This window comes from Elgaria multicarinata, chromosome 9, assembly GCF_023053635.1.
Source record: "Elgaria multicarinata webbii isolate HBS135686 ecotype San Diego chromosome 9, rElgMul1.1.pri, whole genome shotgun sequence".
In the NCBI taxonomy this organism is placed as follows: domain Eukaryota; kingdom Metazoa; phylum Chordata; class Lepidosauria; order Squamata; family Anguidae; genus Elgaria; species Elgaria multicarinata.
In genome coordinates this window covers 2880810-2896220 of record NC_086179.1, presented here as the reverse complement: position 1 = coordinate 2896220, position 15411 = coordinate 2880810, and the positions used below count along the sequence as shown (strand labels likewise).

The 15411-nt window shown below is 53.4% G+C and overlaps 1 protein-coding gene across 1 annotated transcript in view; it reads right to left on the bottom strand.

Moving 5' to 3' along the window:
- The window catches only part of KCP (kielin cysteine rich BMP regulator), an 88595-nt gene that overhangs the window by 33989 nt on the left and 39195 nt on the right, over positions 1-15411 (bottom strand). The window contains exons 20-33 of the mRNA XM_063134496.1: positions 14506-14658; positions 13795-13901; positions 12039-12132; positions 11758-11931; positions 10558-10640; positions 10206-10299; positions 9740-9922; positions 8996-9166; positions 8724-8900; positions 6430-6515; positions 4464-4557; positions 2671-2753; positions 1910-2083; positions 428-607 (exon numbers count right to left, since the gene is read on the bottom strand). Coding sequence (XP_062990566.1) covers positions 428-607; positions 1910-2083; positions 2671-2753; positions 4464-4557; positions 6430-6515; positions 8724-8900; positions 8996-9166; positions 9740-9922; positions 10206-10299; positions 10558-10640; positions 11758-11931; positions 12039-12132; positions 13795-13901; positions 14506-14658 — 1853 coding nt within the window. The remainder of the gene's footprint in view (positions 1-427; positions 608-1909; positions 2084-2670; positions 2754-4463; positions 4558-6429; positions 6516-8723; positions 8901-8995; positions 9167-9739; positions 9923-10205; positions 10300-10557; positions 10641-11757; positions 11932-12038; positions 12133-13794; positions 13902-14505; positions 14659-15411) is intronic.

Below are 15411 nucleotides of genomic sequence, written 5' to 3'. Positions count from 1 at the left end.
GTTCAGAAGGTCCCGGATTCAAATCCTGGCATCTCCAGGTAGGGCTGGGAACGACCCCAGCCTGAAACCCTGAAAAGCGGCTGCAGGTCAAGGCACATAATACCGACGAGGCATCAAGCAGGATAATATCACTTTGAAAGCCGTTTTAAAAACCGTCTGTGGCGTGTGTCCTGGGCCCCAACAGTTGTCACTGCTGTTATAAACCGTTTTAAAGCAGTAATACAGATCCTGCTGAAGTATGAGACAGCTTCCTGCGATCCTACAGTTGGAACCAGTGGGATTTTTTGCCCTCCCTCCAAAATCCTTGTGCAGTGCATTGCGCTTGCCCTGGGCATGCACCGCCGCGGCGTCCAGGGGAGGGTGCCACTGGGCCAAGGCCCTCTGCCAGCCTGCCCCACGGGTTGCCAGCCCCACTTCCCTCACTCACCAGGCAAGTGCAGGTGCGGCAAGCATCTTGGGGCGCACCGAAGGCCTCCCCGCTCTGGTACAGCCTCCCGTGGTAGAGGCAGGCCCCCGTGCATTTGGGACAGCACTGGCCAGGCGGAGTGACAGGGTTCTGGCAGGAGGTGGGTGGGCACGGCGCGGGCGAGCACGTCACGGTGCCACTCTGCGGGACAGGGAGAAACCGGGCCCTGCCCTTTACTGACTGAGCATTTACGGCGCACATTTCACCTACGCAACAGCAGGAATTGGTGATGCCTGCGGTCTCCACAGGAGGTGGCCAAGCCCTACAAATCTAGGTTCAAGGAGTAACAGAAGGCCACTTGAAGTCCAGAAGGGGCACGTTCATTGTGTTGTTGCTGTTACTATTACTCCGGTTGTTATTACTCTCATGTCCATGTGCATGACAGTGTTAGAGCCAGAGGGCCAAATCCCTGGGACTTTTGGGAAATGCAAAGCATTTGGGGTGTGTGCGTTGGTCTTAGATGCATATTTCAGACCCATTCGCTTTCCAAAAGACTTGGGGGCTGTCTGTACGGCGCTGCTTTGCAGTTGATTCCCTCAAAACCCCGAAGCTTCGCTGCTGCAGGGCGGGAATAATAAATTTAGACGGTAGGAGAGAGCGTGGGGTTTTCAGGCCAAATAACTTCAACGCCAGTGGCTCTTCAGCCACATCAAGCCCACCCCCTGCCCTGCTTCCTGGACTAAGCCCTGGACTTGCATCCGCCCCCACTGACTGAACCCGAACCGAGGCCACCACTGACAGACGGAGAAACAATATGGTGTGACCTCGAAGCCACTAAAAAAATCACGGTAAAACCACACTGGGAAAAAGTGCAGTTTCGGGATTAGAAACTCAGTGTGGCTGCGAGATGGCGGTTGCGTCGTATAAACAACACAGCGCCACTACGCAGCCACCGTGGGGTGTACAGGGTGTCTAGACAAGACCCGCCCCCAGCTCCTGGCAAAGACGAGATCTTCTAGAATTGGTTTGTTGATCTGGATCCATGATGTTACCGGCATCTTGGAATCTCTGTGGGGTTATGGAGGCACTTCGGAATTCACCACTACCCCAGTGGTGCAGGGCACGTTAGAAAGGAAACGTAAGCAATTAACACAGGAAAAAAAAGGGAGAAGGGAAAGGACAGGTCTCAGCTGCAAGGCGCTTACACTCTGCCTTCGGAAAGAAGAGGCAAGGGACGGAGAAGAGGAGAGAAAGGGCTGACAGAAGGGAACGAGGCCAGCAGAGGCACGGAGGGTTCGTAGCCACGGGCGGTTAGGACTGAGAGGTTAAGGCAGTAGTGCCCTCCAGACCGACTGGATTAAACCCTCATTCTCCCCAGCTGTGGAAGCATCAGAGGGCCACGTGTGGGCCACGGCACGGGGCTGCCAGAGGGAGGGGAGCTGTGCCACAGTGAGGACGGGCAACGCTGCCGCTGCCCTTGCCTCCCCACCCAGCCTTCCTTACCAGACACTTGCACTGGCGGCAGGCGTCCCGGGGGTCAGCGAAGGGCTCGCCGTCCAGGCAATCTCGCCCGTGGAAGCTGCAGGCATCGCAGGTGGGGCAGCCACACGGGTCGCGCGACGGGTGGGGGCAGAGTGGGGTGGGACACAGGCGGGGCCCGCAGGAGACCTCGCCTCTCTGGGGAGGAAGGAGAGACGACCAAGTGTGTGTCTGTGTATGAGTGTAGGCACGCCCCTCTAGCAAACCCTCGGACTGGAGCCGCCGTGCGGGGATGGGTCCGCCCTGTGCCCTCACGCCACCTGTGCCACCCTCCCCGTTTCGCCCTCGTCCACCAAACACAGACTGGGTGGAACTGGAGGTCTCGTTCTCCAGGTGGACACAAGAAAAGCCGGGCCGGGCCGGCGCCGCCCACGTCAAAGGCTCCATTTGGAAGCACAATGCCTGTGGCACCCAGAGGTTGGCTGCACGCTCCCCAAAGTTGGCGAGGAGACACAGCGGCCCCTGGGAAGAGGAGTCCCTGTGTACGGCTCCAAGTTCAATTCCCCACAGCTCCAGTTCGGGCTGCAAAAGACCCCCCCTTGAATTCCTGGAGAGCCACTGCTAGTCCGTGCAGAACAGCCTTGCCCAGCCTGGCGTCTTCCAGATGCTTTGGACTGCAGCTGACGCAATCCTCAGCAGGCAGGGCCAAGGGCCACCCTCGTCCGGCCAGATACAACCCCCCCCCCAGCCCCACCCGCATCAGCCCCCTCTGCCTCATGGCTTACCAGGCACTGGCATTCCTCACAGGGCTTGTTGTGGGCAGCAAAGGCCTCCCCGTCCCCGTATTCGTGCCCCTGAAAACTGCAGCCTGGGGAGGAGGAAGCGGAGCCCTCAGAACCAAAGAGAAGGATTCCCACCCACCCCCACCCTGCCCCATAGGAGGTCACACACTTGGGCTCTTCATGCCTCCCTGTCTGCCCCTTCATGCTGTCTAATCATAGAATCATTGAATAGCAGAGTTGGAAGGGGCCTACAAGGCCATCGAGTCCAACCCCCTGCTCAATGCAGGAATCCACCCTACAGCATCCCTGACAGATGGTTTTCCAGCTGCCTCTTGGAGGCCTCTAGTGTGGGAGAGCCCACAACCTCCCTAGGTAACTGGTTCCATTGTCGTACTGCTCTAATAGTCAGGAAGTTTTTCCTGATGTCCAGCCAGAATCTGGCTTCCTTTCACTTGAGCCCGTTATTCCGTGTCCTGCACTCTGGGAGGATCGAGAAGAGATCCTGGCCCTCCTCTGTGTGACAACCTTTTAAGTATTTGAAGAGTGCTCTCATGTCTCCCCTCAATCTTCTCTTCTCCAGGCTCAACATGCCCAGTTCTTTCAGTCTCTCTTCATAGGGCTTTGCTTCCAGACCCCTGATCATCCTGGTTGCCCTCCTCTGAACACGCTCCAGCTGGTCTGCGTCCTTCTTGAATTGTGGAGCCCAGAACTGGATGCAATACTCTAGTTGAGGCCTAACCAGGGCCGAATAGAGAGGAACCAGTACCTCACGTGATTTGGAAGCTATACTTCTATTCATGCAGCCCAAAATAGCATTTGCCTTTCTTGCAGCCATATCGCACTGTTGGCTCCTATTCAGCTTGCGATCTACAACAATTCCAAGATCCTTCTCGTTTGTAGTATTGCTGAGCCAAGTATCCCCCATCTTGTAACTGTGCCTTTGGTTTCTATTTCCTAGATGTAGAACTTGGCATTTATCCCTATTAAATTTCATCCTCTTGTTTTCAGCCCAGCACTCCAGCCTATCAAGATCACTTTGAAGTTTGTTTCTGTCTTCCAGGGTATTAGCTATCCCACCCAATTTGGTGTCATCTGCAAATCTGATAAGCGTTCCCTGCACCTCCTCATCTGAATCATTAATAAAAATGTTGAAGAGCACTGGGCCCAGGACTGAGCCCTGCAGTACCCCACTCGTTGCCTCTCCCCAGTTTGAGAAGTTTCCACTGATATTAACTTCCATTGCATTAACTTCTATTAATGCAGCCCAAAATAGCATTTGCCTTTCTTGCAGCCATATCGCACTGTTGGCTCCTATTCAGCTTGCGATCTACAACAATTCCAAGATCCTTCTCGTTTGTAGTATTGCTGAGCCAAGGATCCCCCGTCTTGTAACTGTGCGTCCCCCAAAAGCTGTGCTGGGCAGCATATAGAGGATCCAAGAAAGGTGCAGACCTGTCGTTTCTTTGCTGGCTGCACTGCCCCTTAATATGCTTGAGTGCCTGGCTGCATCTCTCAGGAGTTGTCTTCCTATCCTACCCTCAAGCCGTCTCCTGTTTCATCGCTCTCCGCTCCGGGTAACACCATGGGGCCCTCCAAGTTCTACTGTATTTGGGCTATCAGTCGAATACTGTAGGTTCGGATCCTGTAACCTGTCCGAAGCTCGAAATCAGCCTTCCCCAACCTGGCTCCCATAATCCCCAGCCAGCATGGGAATATGCTCTGAGGATGATGGGAGTTGTAGTCTGACACATTTGGAAGGCTGATTTGGGGGCTATCTTCCATTCAGGATCACTCACCTTGGCACACGGGGCAGCCACACGGACCGGGCACAGGATGGGCACAGGATGGGGCCGGGGCACAGAGCTTCCTCAGGCACTGGACCGAACCAGCCTGCAAGAAGGGAAGGGTGCGTTGTTTGGTTTGTGCCGTCGGCCAGGGTGAGGAATCCCCTTCCTGCAGGTCACAGCCCCACTTGCACCAAAGCGTAAATGGGCGTATTAACGGGCTCACTCGTTCTTTGTAGATCACTGGGTTTTCTCACGCTACGGCCGCCACGGGGAATTGGAAGGTTTCCCAATGAATCTACACTCCAAAGCAACTGTACTCGATTCTTTTCTAATGATAAACTGATACTGATTGAACCCTTTCTGGTCTACAGTTAACATGGATGCATTACCTGCAGCCCCTTGGATTTCTGGGAAGTTTTAAGGAAGAATATGAGCCTTGTGTGGCGCAGAGCGGTAAAGCAGCAGTTTCTGCAGCCGAAACTCTCCCCACAGCCTGAGTTCGATCCCAGCAGAAGCTGGTTTCAGGCAGCTGGCTCGGGTCGACTCAGCCTTCCATCCTCCCGAGGTCGGTAAAATGAGTACCCAGTTAGCTGGGGGAAAGGGAATAACGGCCGGGGAAGGCAACGGCAAACCACCCCGCTATAAGGCCTGCCAAGAAAACGTCAGCGAAAGCTGGCATCCCTCCAAGAGCCAGTAATGACTCAGTGCTTGCACGAGAGGTTCCTTTCCTTCCTTAAGGAAGAATAGGGGAGGGGGGAGTTGATGCCCCCTCTTTTCCATCCTTGTTTTCCACTCTTGGACTGACCAAGCTTAGAAATATAATACCACAATTGGTTGGAACATCAGAAGAGCCCTGAGGCTGGATCAGACCAAGGGTCCATCTAGTCCAGCACTCTGTTCACACAGTGGCCAACCAACCGTTGGCCAGGGACCCACAAACCAGGACATGGTGCAACAGCACCCTCCCACCCATGATCCCCAGCAACTGGTGCGCACAGGCTTCTGCCTCAAATACTGGAGATAGCACACAACCATCAGGGCTAGTAGCCATGGACAGCCTTCTCCTCCTGGACTTTATCCAGCATTGGGCCTCTTTGGCCACCTGCCAGGGCCCAGCACCCTGGCGAGGACTAATCCTGACACTTGCCCTGAGTCTCCCTTGGAGATGGGAGATAATATTTTCAGATAATATTTTTTTAAACATCATAAATTTAAAAAGTATGTGGAACTCCCCCTAGAGGTCCTGTTCAGTAGCATTCAGTAGCTGGGAAAAGTGCAGAAAAGGGGAGGTGAAATGATCCAGGGGCTGGAGCATCTCGCCTAGGAGGGAAGGTTACAGCAGCTGGGATTGTTTAGCTTGGGAAAAAGGAGGCTGAAGGCAGACCTGACATAGGTGCACAAAATTAGGCAAGGTGCGGAGAAGGTAGAGAGGGAGACATTTTTCTCCCTCTCCCATTATACTAGAACCCAGTGGGATCATCCCATGAAGCTGATGGGTGGGAGATCCAGGACAAAGAAAAGGAAAGACTTCTTAACACAGCACATGGTTAAACTATGGAACTCACCACCACAAGATGTAGTGATGGCCACCCATTTGGATGGCTTTAAAAGCGGGTTGGATAAACTCCTCAAGGAGAAGGCTATCCATGGCTACTAGCTCTGATAGTGGTGTGCTATCTCTAGAATTTGAGGCAGTCAGCCTGTGTGCCCCAGTTGCTGGGGAACATGGGTGGGTGGGTGCTGTTGCACCATGTCCAGCCTTGTTCGTCCCTGGCTGATGGCTGGTTGGCCACTGTGTGAACAGAGTGCTGGACTGGATGGACCCTTGGTCTGATCCAGCATCAGGGCACTTCTGATGTTCTTATTCTTCGCCACCGTAGAAGCCCCACATGTCCAAGGACAGAATGTGTGGGCCCCAGTTCCCCGCCCCACAGCCTGACCTTGCCCTTCTTCGGCCCGCCACTGTGGCACTCACCCGGCACGTGCACTGGGAGCACAGGGAGTCTTCGGGGTCGGCGAAGGTCTGTCCATTGTTGATGGTGACGCCATGATAGGAGCAGCCTGTTTGGCGACAGGGAAGGTGGGCGTGTGAGGCCTTCCCTGGAGTCTCCTGGGCCCGATGCAGGCTCTGCTGCTGCCATGTTGTTGGGGCAACTGGAAGGGACGTTTCCAACCCCAACACCTCTCCATTAGGATGCGGGGGAATCGGAAAAGCAGGCCCCCAGCATGGGTGGATACTGGGAAGCTGCAGCCCTGTTAGGCCCAGAAGGGAAAACTAAGGAGCCCATGGAAGGCAGGAGATGCCAGGAACTGCCGGCAGCTTTCCCGATGGAATTCATACCGTGATGTGTGTTGTCCATGTGTGCATGTGCGCGCTCATGCGTGTTTGTGCGTGTCTCTTCCAGATACGACTCCCATCGTCCCACAGCATGGGCTGTGCTGGCTAAGGGCAGGTGGGAGTTGGAGTCTAAAACATCTGGAGGCCACAAGACGCCAGTCCTGCTCTAAAAGCTGGAAATGCATTCTGCCCATGCTCAAGAGCACTGTCCCAGAACCCAAAACTTGAAGTTCGCCTCCTATCTAGAGGGTCGCTCTTTCAGCGTGTCGGCTAACGGCAGCTCGTCCTCCTCCTTTCCCCTTTCAGTAGGGGTTCCGCAAGGCTCGGTGCTTGGCCCGCTGTTCTCTATACATGCTGCCCTTGGGTAAACTTATTCAATCCCATGGCCTCCAATATCACCTGTATGCCGATGACACACAACTATATCTCTCATCTCCGGAACTTTCTCCTGATGTCCACGATCGTATCTCAGCATGTCTTTCAGATATCTCAGCCTGGCTGCTTCATCGCCGTTTGAAACTCAATATGGCAAAAACTGAACTGCTTGTTTTTCCTCCTAAACCTTCTCCTCATCTCTCATTCTCTCTTACTGTCAACGATGTCACGCTTACTCCGGTCAAGGAAACTCGTAGCCTTGGCTTTATATTTGATTCCTCGCTCTCCTTTATTCCTCATATCGAGGCAGTAGCTAAATCTTGTCGTTTCTTCCTGTATAATATTGCCAGGATTCGACCATTTTTGTCTGTCTCTTCTGCCAAGACTCTCGTTCACGCACTGGTTATCTCTCGGTTGGACTACTGCAACCTCCTCCTCTCTGGCCTCCCCTCATCTCACATCAGTCCGCTGGTCTCTGTCCACCACTCTGCCGCTAAGATCATCTTCCTGGCCCGCCGCTCTGACCATGTCACTCCGCTTCTGAAATCTCTTCATTGGCTCCCAATTCATTCCAGAATCCAATATAAACTTCTCCTGTTGACCTTCAAAGCTTTTCACGGTCTAGCTCCTGCCTATCTCTCCTCTCTCATCTCACACTATTGCCCCGCTCGTGCTCTTCGCTCCTCTGATGCCATGCTTCTTGCCTGCCCAAGGGTCTCTACTTCCCTTGCTCGGCTTCGCCCATTTTCCTCTGCTGCCCCTCATGCCTGGAATGCTCTTCCAGAACACCTGAGAACTACCAACTCAATCACAGCTTTTAAAACACAGCTAAAAACTTTTCTTTTCCCTATAGCTTTTAAACTTTGAGTTTGTTCTGACTCTATACTGTTAGCTTCACCCTTCCCGGTGCCTGTTTACACTTCCCTGTGCCTGTTTGCATTCTCTTTCCCTCCTTATTGTTTACTACAACTTTATTAGATTGTAAGCCTATGCGGCAGGGTCTTGCTATTTACTGTGTTATCTGTACAGCACCATGTACATCGATGGTGCTATATAAATAAATAATAATAATAATAATAATAATAATAAGACAGTGCTCTTGAGCATGGGCAGAATGCATGTCCAGCCTTTAGAGAAGGAGTGGCACCATGTGGCCTCCAGATATTTTAGCCTACAACTCCCATCTGCCCTAGAACCATAGAATAGCAGAGTTGGAAGGGGCCTACAAGGCCATTGAGTCCAACCCCCTGCTCGATGCAGGAATCCACCCTAAAGCATCCCTGACAGAGGCTTGTCCAGCTGCCTCTTGAAGGCCTCTACTGTGGGAGATCCCACAACTTCCCTAGGTCACTGGTTCCATTGTCATACTGCTTTAACAGTCAGCGCAGCCCACGGTGTGGAATGATGGGAGTTGTGGGCCAAATCGGGTGTAGAGGCAGCCATGGATTGTTCCCGTCCTGGTTTCCATGTATGCTCCTGCCCCCACCTCACGCCCCCTTCCCTCTCCCCACAGGCAGTCTCTCAGGCCAACATCCCGGACGGTCCTCTGACCTCACCTTGGCACACAGGGCAGCACTGCCCGGGCAGCCGGACAGGGTGGCTGCAGGATGCCTGGTAGCAGGGCTTCTTGGTGCAGGTGACAAATCCATCCAGGCAGGAGCAGAGGCCGCAGGCATCCTGTGGGTCCGAGAACTCCTGGCCATTGAGGTAGTGCTCAGAGAGGTATTCACATCCTGAGGATGGTGGGACAGAAATGACTGCAGAAGTTCTCTGTCTCCCTCCCTCTCTGCCTCCGCCTCTCTCTCTTCCACATGCACACACCACTGACCTTCACAGACCTTGCAGCAAGGTCCCGAGACGGGGAAGGGGCACTCTGTTGAGGGGCAGGTCTTGGCCTTGCAGGCGACACTCCCTTCCCAGCAGGAACAGACGCGGCAGGGATCCGTGGGGTCTGCAAACTGCTCTCCGTTCGGGAGCTCCTTCCCATGGTAAAGGCAGCCTGGGCAGGAGCACGGAGAAAGACTAGTCTGTCGGCAGAGAGGGAACCAAGACCCGGGGGCTTTGAGAGGGAAGGGAGCAGAGTGGGCAAGTGCAGAGAATATGTTAGGACACAGGGAGGCATGTGAGGATAGTGGGAATTCCACAGCGAGTTATTTAGTGCTGATGACAGCACAGGCACTAGCCAATAGACACCTACAGCAGTTCTACAGGCAATGGTTGCAACAGCCAGGTCACAACATCAGCCTCAGGTCCCCCAAGTCATAAAATGGGAGTAACAAAGGCCCACCTCACTGGGCTATTGTGAATATGGGCAACAGCTCAGAACCTGGCCGGCTTTGAGCATGCAACAACTACCCAAGCGAGGATGCTGGGCAGTGACGTCTGGGGAACCTTAGATTGAGGTGCAACCAATTAGGCGACTGTTGGTTGAAGGCCAAGCGGGTTAGAACACAGAGGGGCAGGTCTTCTGCAGCCTCAGGCTCGGGGCCTGGGCTCCTGGGTTCTAGCCCTACTCTGGAAGAGGCCCGGAGCTTCCGCCACGGGAGCCCCAAGAGCAGGCGCTGCCCGTTACCGTCGCAGGAGCGGCAGCAGTCCTGCTGCAGCGGGTGGGAACACTGGACCGGCGCGCAGGGCTGGCGTTGGCAGGTGATGGTCCCGTTGCTGCAGATGCAATCGCGGCACTTGTCCGACGGGTCGTAGAACCGCCCCATGTGCTGATAGGAGACGCCCAGGTACAGGCAGCCAGCTGGGGGGGCTACAGAAGGGGAGGGAGGGAGGGAGGGGTGCACTGTTAGAGGCGGGAGGGATGAAGAGGGCGAGGATGCCTGGAGTGACCTTCCAGCCCCATTCCGCCTCCTTGGGTTCCCACCCCCATGGCCCAGTCGGCTCACTCTAAGTTCCTTCCCTCCAGCTCCTTGCCCCCAAATGCGTCCCCGTTCGGGGATCAGAACCCATAAGGGGGAAATGAGCTGGCCGGTTCAGCTCCCCCTTCCAAGACCAGTCCACCTGGGGAAGTTGTAGCCTGCGCAGTTCCATACCTGGACAGCGGGGGCAGCACTCGCCGGGCGCCACGAACGGCTCAGGGCAGGGCAAGGGCAGGCAGCGGCGGGTGAGGCACTGCACGTTGCCGTTCTGCAAAGGGGAGAGGAGTGGGGCGAGGGTCTGGCGGAGCAGGGAGAGGCACGGTGTGGCCACCCCTCCCGGAACGCCCGCTGAGAGCGGGAAGCGGGGGGGGCGTGGTTCGATGAGGCCATCCTGTTGGCGGGGTCCCCCAGGGGCCATCTTGTCCCCCCTTCCTCATCCCTCCCCAGAGCCCTGCCAGGCTTTCCTTGAGACCCTCCAAGGGGGAAGCCCTGACGGCCTCTCCCAGCAGCCTCTTCCGGCACTCACGATGCAGTGGCACTGGCGGCACGTGTCCGTGGGGTGGGGGAACTCCGCGCCGTTGGGGTACTCCTTCCCAGCGTAGTTGCAGCCTGTGCGGAGACGGAAACGGTCAACTGCCGGCCGCAGCAGTTCATTTGCGGAGGGAGAAGGGGACGTGGGTCCTTTTTTGAGGGTTGGTGTGGATTCCAGGCCCACGGCTTGCACCACTCAGTAGGCTGGAGAACTCTTAAGTGTGCAGCAGAATGAGGAGGAGCAGGAGAACGGGGCAAAAACATACCAGACTGCTTCAGGTGAAGGATGCCATGCTGCCATTTTGCTACTGAAGCTCAAGCTTTGAACTTTTTCAAGCTTTCAAAATTCTCTGCATGCCTACATTCCTCAAACTTCAGTTTTAAAACAAAAAAAACCAAGCTGAATCATAGAATCATAGACTAGCAGAGTTGGAAGGGGCCCACAAGGCCATCGAGTCCAACCCCCTGCTCAATGCAGGAATCCACCCTAAAGCATCCCTGACAGATGGTTGGAGGAAACTGCTCTAAACCCAAGCTCAAGTTTTATCCCTAAAAGAGCTTTCGGACTAGAACTCCCAGGGAATGCTACAACAGGAGGAATTCATAGAACCATAGAATAGCAGAGTTGGAAGGGACCTACAAGGCCATTGAGTCCACCCCCTGCTCAATGCAGGAATCCACCCAAAAGCATCCCTGACAGATGGTTCTCCAGCTGCCTCTTGAAGGCCTCTAGGGTGGGAGAGCCTATAACCTCCCTAGGTAACTGATTCCATTGTCGTACTGCTCTAACAGTCAAGAAGTTTTTCCTGATGTCCAGCCGGAATCTGGCTTCTTGTAACTTGAGCCCGTTATTCCGTGTCCTGCACTCTGGGAGGATCAGTCTGGTAGATCCCGAGTAATAACCCTTACACTCTCGTATCCTTATATAAGAAGGTAACTACAAAGTAGTGAAATTCTTCTCTTAAACATTAAAAATAAACAAGCTCAGAGTTTTGAGTCCCATTTTCGGGAATGAAGAGACAATGGAGGTTGACTGGGCGTGCAGTTTGGGGGAGAAGTATAATTGCAGCCAAGGAATGGAGAAGCTGGAAAACTGTTAGAGGAGATAGACAGATGTGACAAGTGACATGACCACGTGCGCTGGGGTCGACCGGAGCCACTCAGATTGGAAATTGTGGGCCTGGAGGTGTCCTACCGTTGCAGTTGTTCTGGCAGCAGGAGCCCGGTAAGGGGTGGGCACACAGGGCCCCCGGGCACTGCCGCTCTGTGCAGGAGAGCTTCCCTCCGGTGCACACACAGGCCTGGCAGGGGTTCAGCAGGTTGGGGAGCTCCTCGCCATCCAGCACCACACGGTTTTCATGAGTACAGTCTAAACCAGGTGGGGAGGGAGGAGAAGAGACCGGTCAGGGAGCAAGACAAGCCACAAAAGGGGGCGAGATCCTTTGTGGTGGGGCCCACACCCATTCCGTGACTCACCAGGGCACTTCGGACAACAGGATCCGGGCTTCTTCTCTGGATGGGGGCAAGTGACCGGCGGGCAAACGGTGGGAGAGCAGCGCACGGTGCCATCCTGCAGGGCAAGAGAGGCAAGTGGTTCGACACCCGAGAGGGGTGCCTGCGTTTACGCCCCCCATCACCTCAGCTGCATGCCCCAGTTTTATACATCTCCAACACAGCATCTGTGGCAGTGGGACGCAGAGTATGGGGGCCAGTAGAGCTGGGACATAGCTGGGTCATGGTTGGATCAATTCCTGGAGGAGAAGGCCATCGTATTATAGAATCATAGAATAGCAGAGTTGGAAGGGGCCTACAAGGCCATCGAGTCCAACCCCCTGCTCAATGCAGGAATCCACCCTAAAGCATCCCTGACAGATGGTAGTCCAGCTGCCTCTTCAATGCCTCTAGTGTCGGAGAGCCCACCACCTCCCTTGGTCACTGATTCCATTGTCGTACTGCTCTAACAGTCAGGAAGTTTTTCCTGATGTCCAGCCGGAATCTGGCTTCCTGTAACTTGAGCCCGTTATTCCGTGTCCTGCACTCTGGGAGGATGGAGAAGAGATCCTGGCCCTCCTCTGTGTGACAACCTTTTAAGGATTTGAAGAGTGCTCTCATGTCTCTCCTCAATCAATGGCTACTAGCCCTGATGGCTACGTGCTACTTCCAGTCTCAGAGGCAGAAAGCGTGTAGACACCAGTTGCTGAGTTCTTCTTAGGGAAGCTGGTGGGGAGGCACTTTTTTCTCCTGTAAACGCTAGCGAACAATGGAGTGAATCCTGTGTGGACACCTCACAACCTGCAGTCACACCTGCCAGGCCTTCCTCTTTGAGAAGCGAGGCCTGATATTAAAAGCTCACGCCTCCCTCCCTGCTGCTTTGTTTAAATGGATACTGTTGTTTTATACTGTTGTTTGTATATTTTTGATGGTTTTAAATTTTGTATACTTTTTAACGTTCACTGTTTTTAACTTTTGTAAACCGCCCAGAGAGCTTTGGTTATGGGGCGGTAAATAAATAACTGTCTCAACTTGGGTTTTAATCTCTTGCTTGCTCCACTCCCTCTATAGTTTCTACACCATGTTACTGGAAACTAAAGGAAGCCGTACAAGAGCCCTGTTTGCAAGACCAAAGGTGAACACTCTGCCTTTTAAAAGAATTACAACTAATTAGAATCAGCTTTGCACAACGTCAGCTGTTCTGATCAAATCAAATCAGGGTCCGGGTTTGAAGATCGCCTTTGCTAAACCTGAGGTGCTATGAAGCTCAGAGTCAGGCCGTGACAGTAGATGGTGAAGAGGCAGAGACTTCTCAGCGGTGGTCTCATGCCTTTGGAGCGCCGTCCCCGGGGAAATGCGTAACTGCTGGTCGCTGTCCTCTGAAGACATTGTTACTCCAGCCTACTTTTAGTGACACAACGTGCTGTGCTTGAAGAAGTTTTATCTGCTGCTAAGTTTTATCTGCTTTGGTGTCCGTAACAAAAGGGTTAAATTGTAATTGTTATTTTTATACCTTTCAAAATTTTAAACTTCACGCAAACGGCCTGGTGAGGGCGGTGTGCCCCTGAAAAGCAGGGTATAAATCTTTGAAGGAAGGAATTAATGAATAAAACTTGGTAAGATCTGGCAACGTCTGATTAACAGCTTGGCTTGTGGGGCAGCCAGGAGTGGGCAAAAACAACGCCTGGGCCCAGCGAGGAAGGAGGCAGGAAACGCCAGCCCAGCGCCAAGCCGCTCTCACCGTACACCGACAGCTCTGGCAAGGACGATCTGGGTCAGCAAACTCTTGTCCATTGCTGTACAGCCGCTGTTGGTAGGAGCATTGCCGGCATTCTGGGCAGCAGGAACCTGTGGAAAAGACCAAGGATTGACAGTACTAGAACCCTGGAACAGCAGAGTTGGAAGGGGCCTACAAGGCCATCGAGTCCAACCCCCTGCTCAAGGCAGGAATCCACCCTAAAGCATCCCTGACAGATGGTTGTCCAGATGCCTCTTGAAGGCCTGTAGTGTGGGAGAGCTCACCACCTCCCTAGGTCCTTGGTTCCATTGTCGTACTGCTCTAACAGTCAGGATGTTTTTCCTGATGTCCAGCTGGAATCTGGCTTCCTTTAACTTGAGCCCGTTATTCTGTGTCCTGCACTCTGGGAGGATCGAGAAGAGATCCTGGCCCTCCTCTGTGTGACAACCTTTTAAGTATTTGAAGAGTGCTCTCATGTCTCCTCTCAGCCTTCTCTTCTCCAGGGTAAACAGGCCTAGTTCATAGAATCATAGACTAGCAGAGTTGGAAGGGGCCTACAAGGCCATCGAGTCCAACCCCCTGCTCAATGCAGGAATCCACCCTAAAGCATCTGTGGCAGATGGTTGTTCTTTCAGTCTCTCCTCATAGGGCTTTGCATCCTTGCCCACGTGCCAATGGCTATTTGGTTTCCGCTGCTCAGCTCTAGTCACTCACCTTGCAGCTGGGCCGGATGCTGGCATGGAACTGGGGGGCACCGGGGGGCACTACACACTGGCTCCCCCTGGAGGCAGATGCAGACGCTGCAGGGGTCCCCCTCCGGCTCCCACTCGGTACCATCTTCAAACTCCACACTGTCCAGGACGCACACTGGCAGGGCACAGGAGGAGCAAAACCAGGTTAAATTCAGCCCCTGCATGTGTCTCTCTGCGGCAGGAGGGGGGAAGCTAAGCCCTGCGGGCCAAATCCTGCCCATCTGGGGTCCCAACCCAGCCCTCCAGGGTTCCCTAGGGGGTGACTCCCATGCGTTGCACATCAGTTGATCGCATAAAGGTCCCTTGCTGATACCAACAACCAGGACCAATAGGATTTATTTATATTTATTTAGAAGGCGTTTCTGCCACCCTGCATTTGAAGATCTCAAGGTGGTTTTATAATAATGGAAACGGTCAAAAATAAATCAAACTGTGCTAATGCTTTAAAAGCGAAAGGACTAAAAAGCAGCCCGCCAGAGGGAGAAGCAACAAGAACAAGCATGAAAATACTTCAAATGCAAAACTAGAACACAAGTAGATTCTAAAAACACACATCAGCATTTCAGTTTAAAGTCAATTCACGAACCAGAAGAATATTTGTTTTTAGCTGTGTATATTTACTGTTTTATACTGTATGCTTTTATCTGTACGCTGCCCTGAGAGCTTATGATATAGGGTGGGATATAAATCTTTTAAATAAATAAATAAATAAATAAATAAATAAATAAAATAAATAAATATTATGGCCGGGGATGAAGTAGCCAAATATTAGGCCGTCTCTAAAAGATGTTAGGAGGGTTTTTTAAAAAGCCATCCCAGCACCGCCTTTACTATCACCACCATAACAGCTAATACTCTTAAGTGACGT